The following is a 10763-nucleotide window of genomic DNA, read 5'->3' as shown; positions in this document are numbered from 1 at the left end:
ACCTGTAGCTGTATTTTTACAGGTTAATTTAAGTATCACCACTACTTTTTTGCTTAGGAATAGAGTGGAAGTTTAAAAGAAGCTTAACAAAATCTGTCTGGGTGTATGCTCTTCAAATTATCACGAATAATTTTTTTTTTATTTTTTTAATGCTGTTTTTAGATACATATGTATTTAATGTCAAAAATGTCATTTAGACAAATCTAGAAATTTCCACTAGAAATCTAATAATGTCTTGAATATCAATACTACCAAATGAAATATTGTCACTGTATCCTCAGTGGTCAAGTTAAATTCTTAAATTTATCGTAAAATTTCACTTAATCAAACTTGATCAAAGTTTGTGGCAGCTGATATTTAATCACAGAAAGAAAACCAAAGATTAGTTAGAAAATTGCCAACAAAATTATCTTTTTGTGCGAAAGTTCCTTCAAATGGTGGAACAGCGAAAGTGCTTAATATAGTGAAATGATGTTTTATATATTCTGTGTTTTATGTCTGGAAACACACAACTGGTGAAATGGATTGCATATAAAATATGTTGATTTTCAGTGTAAATGAAGTTGAGAGTTGAGGCGTGTTATTGTGGGAGTTGATCATGCATTGACATGTTTATTAGAGTTAGACTACAAATGCAATATCGATTAAATTATAATCTAAAATCAAAACGACTATAAAATAGTCGAGACATAACGATCTTAAGCCAAAATTAAGGTCATATGAATCTCATATGGTAAAAGATTTTTTTTATTTTTTTATTTTTTTTTGCTATACAAATGTAGATACACACATTTTTGTTTTAATCAGCTTTTTCAGTCTAGTTTTAGCTGTGTGTGACTTGTGATGATACTCGGAATTTTCTTCTGACTCAACAAGACACTCCATTACCAGTCATCTTAAAAGATTATAGAAAACTGGCTAGCTGTAACACTGGCTTTTATTTCTATAGTCTGTAATTTGAACACAACACTTTGCACCTCTGCTGTCATAAAGTTATGTAATGGAAACATGTTTGAGATTATTTTTCTGAATATATATGCTCAATTGATGCATGAACAAGAAGACCTTGGATTAGTAGTTAGACTGGAGAATTGCAGGAAGACATCACCACTTTTGTCATCATCTTGTGCTGTCTTCGTATTGTTTCATGTAGCGTCAAAATATTACATATGTGGAGAGTTCATGTGACAGTACAACACCCTGAGCATAAGATGAAAGTGTAGTCAATGCATTGTTGAATAGGCAAAATGAAATTTTAATGGTTAACTAGTTAATTGTTACTACATATCAGAAAAATGCAAACTTATGAAATAATAATTAAATTAATTCATATTTAAATATTGATTATTAGGTGATATTTCAAGGTTTTAGAAATATAAAGTTTTTTTGCAATTTCTTTATTTTTACCAAATGAATATTTTTAACATGCCAATCCGTCCAATTTTGATAAAAAGTCAGTTTTAATATGAAAAAGAATTTCTCGTTAAGGATTCCTGTGCCACGGCACTGCCTATACAGTTATCTCCCCTTAACTTCTATTTGGATATAACTATAGCACATTTGGTCTCATACACTTCCGTTGTTGAGGTTATTCGTTCGGTTTCAGCGATGGTATAACAATCTAGTCCTGGGTTGGAATCCCGGTCAAGCTCCGCAGAATATTCTACACTCAGAACACGATTGTTGATTATAGTTTTTTTTATTTCATCTCCATAATACATTCATAAAAATCTGGCTAGGCATACTTTTCTTTTCAAAAATTATTTATCAAAGCTATTTAGTCATGCTGGAAAAATAAGTTTTGAATACACTGTTGCATTTATTGGCAGTGGTACAGGGATCCTCAAGCACAGATGGGTTATTTCTCAACCCTGTGTGAAATACGATTTTTACACATGCTTTACACGGTGTGTATTAAAATGAGAGTGATTATAATACATACATTTTAATATATAGCTGTGTTTCTTTTACAAATATCTCACAAGTTGTGATCAAAATAAAAAAAAATGTGATATGTAAATTGTTTTGCTGGTTATTTTTTATTCAGTGTTTAGGAATTTAAGATATTTTAGATATGAGAAAACTCAGCAACCGAAAGATACTATTAGGAATGCTTGTCTTCATATATTGGCAGACCTGGCTGTTACTTCCACAGTTACAAAACTGTACCCTTCAGTTGTATTTTATTAATTACTCATTCACCCCTGAAGACACATTTGAACTCGTCCAATTCAATGGTTGGAATAGTTCATTATGATATTTCAGGGGTAAATGAGTTAAGCTTCCTTTGAATCTACTTTGACAAATGAGATTTTTTTTCTTTAGATGTCCATTGAGGTATCAAACTTTGAAGAAAAAATATATGATGTATAAGAGGTAGCAGTATACAGTAGAGGGTTGTGGCCATGGGTGATATTTTTGTTAAATGGCTAACCCCTGTATAATGATATGTAAAAAAAATATAAAAATAAAACTGTACTAAAATTGGTATAAGCATGATGAAGTGGGCTATGTGAGCTTCACATTTGTAAAAAAGAAAGAAGATTTTTTTGGTTCGAGAATAAAATTTTGGCCATAATCCGAAAGGGTGCGTACACATGAAAAGCTAGCTTTACAGGAGGTAAAATTTTGACAACAGCACACGACGCAAAATTGCAAAAAATCAAGTTTTACAATTTTACTGGGACCCAGATAATTCTGCAACCAGGTAGGTAATCTTTAATTTCAGACAGAGCTTAGGAAAAAAAATACTAGTTGCGGGGGTCAAATTTTGGGTTAAAAATAGCATTTTTTGGCATTTTTTGGTAATTTTTGATGTGGTAACCATGGTTTTCACACAAGTGACATACATAGAAAAAAGAGGTTTATACACTTCTCAGTACTTTATATGTATTGTAAATGTAATGCAGTTTACAAATATATATACATGTATACATGTGTTGTGTAGGGTAAATCCGCTGTGTTTACATTTCCTCGACATGTGCCTTGTTTATCAGTCGGGCCATTTCTACTGTATACTGCTACCAGAAGCGGTTCACAAAATGGAGACATTTGAAAAGTGCAGATCGCCAAATTGTGCACGGTTTGGAAAGATCATGAAGGAAACTGTTTCATGATATATTTCTGTGTCGTATGATGAGAATTTTTATTTTAACATTCACAGGCAAAATGAATGCTAAACAGACATTCAATAATTCAATGAAGTGATCTAGTGGGACATGTTGGATTTGTCTTTGTCAAATTGGCATTAATATCTCCAATGAATATCAACTGAAAGCAGTTCAATACTTATATTTACCATTTTCGGAATCTTTTTCTCTCATAGAAAATTCAATTGAGTTTGATTAATTAGGTTCATTAGCATTTAGTTCAAATAATATATTTATCCAGTATGCTTTCTCAATGAATAGAACAGCTATATTCCGTCTTTGCGTATTGCAGAGTACTCTTCTCTTGTGAGCAGGTATTGATTGTTACGTCATTGGTTTGTGTGAGAAAATTACGTCGTTTTTTCAAAAATTGATGACGTTACTCTCACAAACAAATGACGTAACAATCAATACCTGCTCACAAGAGCAGATAACTCTGCAATACGCAAAGACGGAATAACTTGTCCAGGGAGGGTCAGTGGTATCCAACATATCAATCATGATGTCAAAAATCTGTTCTCGGCATTCATAGCCTAGATGAACGCCATCTGAATGTGGTAGGATAATGTAGTGGCAATTCCATACGATGGTAAATATGAACAGATGTTAAGATAAGACGGACCTACTTCTCACGATAACGTCGCCTATATATATATATATATATAGACACATCTACACATTCAGCCTACATAACAACTTATAAAATATAAAAATAGGCACCAGGTGAGATTTAATTTTGTAATATATAGAAAATATATTACAAATTGAATTCTATAGGCATCCGGTGAAATTTAATTTTGCACTAGAAAGGATCTTACATGAGTTTCCATTTCATGAAACGAGTCTTAAGAATTTTTCAATTCAGCGAGCCTTTAGCCTCTGGCGAGCTAAAATGAAAAAATTGTGACGAGTTTCATCAATTTCATATGAAATGATAACGAGCGTAAGATCCTTTTTATCACATGATCAAGATTTGAAAATGTGACATTTATTCGTGTAAAACGACAATTTTCATGCAACGTTGAAATGTAAAAAGTCGCCATTTTGACTCCAATGCATTAATCTGTGACATCATGTACTTGTCCTAAGCGTGACGTCACAATTGAAACTAACAACCAATCACAGGACCGATAGGTCATATTACATGGGTTAATATTCACTGGATAACCCAGTACATTATGTGATAAATAGAAAATATTATACAATTATGGACTTCTGGTGAGGTCTATATCTGATTTTATTTACGAACGGTTAACCTGGTTCTAGCAATATTCACTGAGGCCGAAGGCCGAGGTGAATATTTTTCAGACCAGGTCCGTAAATCAGGGATAGACCGAAACTGAAGTCCACAATTGTTTTATTATATGACATTTTACAATAAGATTAATAATTTTTCAAGTTATAAACACTTGGATGGCAAGGACAATTTTGGAATCACAGAGTGAAGGATTTCAAATACAAAATAGCATACACACAAATTTAATTTCATATTCAATTCATGTGATATTTAATTTCAAGTAAATATTATTTGCACAATCGACATCATCAATATTCACATAGTTCAGAATTTGATGAGATAATTAATTTTAGTTGGGTTCAGTAGTGTGATTGGTAACAGAATCACAGACTGGCTGGGAAATTACCTAGGCCTATTTTTAGTAGCGGTCTGTTACACTTTTCTATTTATAGGTCGAGGTCTGTAACACTTTTCTATTCATTGAACGATGTCTGTAACATATTTGAAGACTCGTCACATGACGTCGCTCCTCCAATCAGGGCTGGGAATTAGCACCAGTCATAAAATAAATTACAAAATGAAATCTCACCTGGTGCCTATATATATATATATATTTTACTAAACAAAAATTCGAAAGATAACAAACTTTAAGGCTCTAGGAGATCTAAATTTGGTGATACACACAGAAACAGTTATCCCGCAAAAAAATGTTTTACCAATATGGTCGTTATATAGGCATTCTCGATCCCTAGGGGTTAGCTATTTAAACTGATATGACTCGGGTATGAAAAAACATGACCAGTCGCTTGGCTGATACCTGCCCTTTGAAGATTACAGAGGAGCGACACTCAATTCCAAAGCCAGTCAATTTTACCGTTTCGCGACAGGGTGATTCCTTTGAGAAACATTAACGACCAAAATAGTCTTCTTGTCTCCTTCAACTTTGTCCTGATATATTCCAGGGGTGCAGAGAGCGAAAGTGAGCGTAACCCCTGGAGGATCGAGGACGATTCCAGGGGTGCAGAGAGCGAAAGTGAGCGTAACCCTTGGAGTATCGAGGACGATTCCAGGGGTGCAGAGAGCGAAAGTGAGCTTAACCCCTGGAGTATCGAGGACGATTCCAAGGGTGCAGAGAGCGAAAGCGAGCGTAACCCCTGGAGTATCGAGGATGATTCCAGGGGTGCAGAGAACGAAAGTGTGCGTAACCCCTGGAGTATCGAGGACGATTCCAGGGGTGCAGAGAGCGAAAGTGAGCGTAACCCCTGGAGTATCGAGGACACTCCATGATGGATAGAATAAATCTGACATTATTATAGTTATTAATCGAGACATTACAGGAGTACACATCTTTTATCTAAATTATATTTAACATTTCTTTTTTTTTTTCTTTTTTAGACACCTGAAGATGTCTTCCTCACATGGACTCTCTGGAATCAACATTCTCCTGTTGTCGTGTTTTTTTTTTAGAATTGTGTTGTGCTACAACTCCAGCACAAAGCTTCTAGACCTGTTTTACTCCTTCTGATAGACCAAATCACGAAAACATATGGCATTAGGTTCCGGAAGTAGATGATGCTTATTTTTAGACTATTAGTCTATATTCCTTTTTTTCATAAACTTTCTGTAATTTGCACATTTCTAAACCCAGATATTATATTTTTTGTACCGAACACGCCATACGTATGACACATTATGCGCAAATATTCTGGAATAACTAGTCGTCTGGTTTTTTTTTATTCTTTGAACGCAAAGTTCGAAAAAGAGTTGAAACACTTTTTCTGGTAACTTCATTGAATTGACATCGATAGCCTTTTAATGCTTTGATGATATCTTGCGCAAACTTTCGTAAATTTTCATTTTTGTTTTGTTTTTGGGTTCTTTTAAAAACCCTGAGCCAGCTAACGTTAGACAATTTTTCTGTAATATGTAATCATTTGCTTTTAGAATTTAACACCGGTACACGCATAAAACGGTCAAGAATTGTCATTTAATATCAGTTTATGTTTACTTGGCACTTTAAGAGTGTGAACCAATCTTACGCAGATATTTACGAATCGCCATGGTCTGATTTGGTTTCTTAGGCACGAACTGTTCTGGAATTTGCTTACTGTATTTTGTTCTGCAAACACGTTGTTGCTCACATCCAATACCTTTGATATGAAATTTGGTTCAATGCTAGCGAAAATCCAAGGAACTAATTTTCTCTGTGTTAGACTTTTGTACGCCAGCTTTGGATCCTCTATAGCTTAAGTCTTCATAAACTATTTGTTTCCAAGGCGCTGAATAGAAATAGATATTTTAAAGCAAATATGTCGATAGTTAAGAACAGCTTGTGACATTTTTTGTTAGTGTGTCGTCAATCAGATTGTACAAACTAAGTCACGCCTTTCCTCTAATCATTTTTGGTGATATTCTTGAGAAATATGTAAATATAATTTCCATTTCCACTGCAAGTTCCACCACTGTAAGAATAACCAGCAGAAATTGCGTTCATAGAGCAATGAACGGAGTTTGATCAGCGTCCTTTGAAATTTCTCCTCCCGCCTCGAATAATACGAGACAAGCGTTAGAAGCAAACATTTTGGTGACGTGAGGCTGTTCAAAGAACCTCATTTGAACTGACGACACAGACATCTATATTTAGGTCAATAAAAACTACAAATTTAGAACGTAAATATAAGCATTGGACGGCATTTTTTCAATGTTCATGCTGGTATGAATGGAATATGTATGCAACCGATTTGCGTTCATACAAGCATGAAATAAGAACGTACCAACTCAGGGCCACATCTTCTCTGAACATTCTCCAATTCTCTGTTTTGTAGGTAGGTAAAGACGGCTTTATTTCTAAAAAATAATAAAAGTACAACAAATTGAATATTTATATGGCTTATTTTATTGAATTAAGAACCCCGAGAATTTGGTTTTGTTGTTATACAATACAGTTTGGTCGTTTGTCTCTTCGGACACTTTTACCCAGACCGTGTCTCCGGCCACGAGCTGTAATATGGCCGAACTGGATCCAGTCATTGCAAGGTAGGTTGTGGTCCCCGCCTTCAGTACAAAAATAGAAAATAGGACATAGAAATGATGAACGCTAATTGTGCTGTTTGTTGTTTGTTTTGTTTAGTTTATTATAATGAACTAGTCAATTACAGTGGCAACTTTCTGAGTTACTTCTCTAACTATATATTTCACATATCACATAAATGCATGTACATTAGTACTCCCTTAGCTCCGTTTGCCTCCTCGTTTACAACCAGCATGTTCAACGTCCATTTTTCTCTTTTTGTTATGAATTCCTTTATAATTTTCGATCAATTTATCGTTAAACCCTTTATAACGCCACTCTGGGCAATATATACGCTGACGGGATATTAACAACAGCGTCAACACACAAGGACAAAATCCGCAAGCAACGTTAGTGGCAAGGTACATCAACAATTAAGAAATGAGAAAAAAACACCAAAAGAATAGACAAGGCCGTTTTCAATAAAACTTTGCTAAAGTATTGGTGGATATGTATAGTTGTGCAAACAAAACTGTCCAGCTGCCAATCCAAGATGGCCGCCGTGATACTATGATTGGTCGAAATTTATATATTGTCCGATTTCGATCAAACTTGATATTAAAGGTGTTTTATGCCAAAACGAACAGCGAAGTGATATTCGTAGGCATTCATTTGTAACAGCGAGGTCGTTGTAGGGACTTATATAACGACCGTCGATACAATTTAAGCTTGTTGAACTTGAACTCACCTTCGCGAAAGCCACTGCTTGTCCGTTTCGTTGGAGCTCCGTGTCGACGTGATACCCTACGCCACCCCCTACGTAAATATCCCACGTGAAGAAGTACACGCCCGGTACAGAGCACGTGAAGGCCCCGGTATATTTGTTGTAGCCGTTCCCGACGTTGGTGATGACGGTATCGTAGGGTAACATTCTACGTGTCAAGTAACGGAGAGTGGTAGAGCTGTAGGCGTAGAACGCAACAGGCGGGAAATGCACTGGAATAGTCAAAATATAAACACTTATGCAAAATGTCATACGTGATCAACCAAGTATTATCTAACCCTAACATGCACGCACAACAAAAATCGACACCGTTCTTAATTATGCCTAAAGAAGTGAAAACATCTACCGCAATGAACACGACCAAATTAAAAGTTATAATAAAACACATATTGGGGGGAGTGCGTGGGGGGCGGTGACTATAAAACATTAAATATTAAATATGATATAAAACCTTTTATAACATTACAAGTTTCTTTATGTAATCTTTATAACTTTAGGCTTCAAAAGATAATGTATCCATAAAATCGTACTATATGTGAACTTTTCCCGAAGAAATTCCTCGAAGGTTACGGACAGCCTCCTCAGGTACTAAAAGTCCACCAGCGAAGTCAAACACCTCGTTGTGTAAAATAATGTAAATGTAAGAGTTCTCGTTTACCTCTCAAATCAAATCCTACTTACGGAAGGAAACTGGAGTACCCGGAGAAAACCTACAAGAATCGAGCAGAACTCGACACGAATTCGACATGAAAAATCCAAATCAGAATTTTTGTAGAGAAGACGGGTCAACGCAAGGATCACTTATAACAGATATGGTCTGTCTAATCTCTAGTATTATTCTCCGAGACTGTCGAAGGTCTCCAAGATATGCTTGATAAATTAGAAAATTATTGTACTGAAAAAAATTATTGCATTTCACCAAGTAACAAACTGCTTCTTCTTCAATTAATGTCCACCTAAGCATTATACATTAAAAAACACACCTCTACAGCAGTAGCCAGATTTTCTTAGGTTTTCAGTGTGTGGAAGATTGAAGAGAGAGATGGAAGATTGAAGAGAGAGAGAAAGATCTACTGCCGCTAACGCAACACTCTGGGATCTTTATCTTTTCTTTACATACTTAACAAGTATTTCTTTTCGGTATCGTCGCCATAGGAACCTGTCTTTGTATGGCTTTAGTTACGAAGACGTTAACCCATTGAAACATTTTGAAAATTAACTTATTTTAGTGTTCTCAATTTTCGCGCATTATCGAGAATCGACACAATTAAATTAGATGCGTTTCATGAATTGGCGCACTTGGTGTATATAAAATAGTAGAAGATCATATACAGAAACTGCCATTAGTACAATCATAATTGAGCCCAATATTTCATGCCCGAAAAGTGCTTAAATAATATCACCGATAAAAATGATTTTTTACAGTAATTTGCGGAGTCTCTGAGGGTGATCAGTACTTCGGCAATACCATATAATATATTTAAAATGTACCATACCGCCTGCTCTTGACAGTCTGTCCAACTGTGAATAACTAGAATTTCCGGGATTCTTTTCTGCGGACACCACATCCCCACGGGATAGATGTTCTAGATGGTTCTTCAGTGACGCAATCTCGTGAAACTGTCCGGAAGTTAACTGCTCCAGGTCGCGAATTCGTCGTTCATTATCTTCGGTTGCTTGGATACGGGACAGAAGTTCTTCCTCTCGGCGTTGGGCTTCCAGCGTGTCTTTTGTCCGTAGATATTCCAGGTTTTCCAGTCTCCGAGAAAGGTCGGATATGATGTCAGCAGTATCGGAATGGGCCCCGAATAGCTCTTCCGATTGGGAAGAAATGAAAAGAGCGAGACCAAAGAAAATCCTTCCAGTACACATATTGTTTACGATACTGAGATACTAGATTCACTCTCTTGTGTTTCATGAGTTCAAGTGTGGTCTTATCTTCGTGTGTGAACCACAGGGGCCAGACACCTTTTTGTGATCGGTGTATTATGATCGCAGGAAAATTTTCCGACAGGAAAAACTCATTTGCCCAAGTTTTTATTCTTTTTTCTTTAAAAACATTTTTGTAGTTTGTTGATTTGTGAAAATGTCAGTCATGTTAATAATGTCATTGTCAATAAAAAAAGGTGACGATCTTTTTTAGATGACGATAACTTCCAAAGCAGTTGTTATTATAGAAAGATCGGTATAATTCGAATGCAATGCTATTTTATCTTCACTATCGTCTCAAACTCCATTTACATGGTACTTATGAGTACAATGACAGGCAACAATAATATTGTAATCTAAGAGAAGCAGTGACAACACCGCGCGAAGGATATCAGTATGTCTGGGGCCAATCGATAACCGTCGGCAATTTCCGTAAACGAGTATTTTTTCTCGTTTACGGAAAGTGCCGACTGTTTCCGATTGTGTCTGGGGCCTGTGATCTGAGCTATTCCGCCCAGGTGTCTTTGGAGATTGACTACTTTCTAAGACCTGTTATTGTCGCACGTAATCGGTGTCAAGCATTTGTTAGATAAAGAGACGGTCCTCTAAGTAAGGCACTCACAGCAATGCGACCGAATTTGCCTGTATCTTTTT

The 10763-nt window shown here is 35.8% G+C and overlaps 1 protein-coding gene across 1 annotated transcript; it reads right to left on the bottom strand.

Moving 5' to 3' along the window:
- Positions 1–7276: 7276 nt before the first annotated feature.
- Positions 7277–10101, bottom strand: LOC110452721 (complement C1q-like protein 4). Its single transcript, XM_021501369.1, has 3 exons — positions 9677–10101; positions 8145–8392; positions 7277–7440 (listed from the first exon to the last, which is right to left on the bottom strand). The coding sequence occupies exons 1-3, from the start codon at positions 10050–10052 to the stop codon at positions 7282–7284; spliced, it is 783 nt and encodes a 260-aa protein (XP_021357044.1). The 5' UTR covers positions 10053–10101; the 3' UTR covers positions 7277–7281.
- Positions 10102–10763: the final 662 nt, after the last annotated feature.

Source organism: Mizuhopecten yessoensis, unplaced genomic scaffold (assembly GCF_002113885.1).
Source record: "Mizuhopecten yessoensis strain PY_sf001 unplaced genomic scaffold, ASM211388v2 scaffold6847, whole genome shotgun sequence".
NCBI classification, from domain to species: domain Eukaryota; kingdom Metazoa; phylum Mollusca; class Bivalvia; order Pectinida; family Pectinidae; genus Mizuhopecten; species Mizuhopecten yessoensis.
The sequence above is the reverse complement of the archived record's forward strand: the minus strand, read 5'-3'. Positions and strand labels throughout refer to the sequence as shown.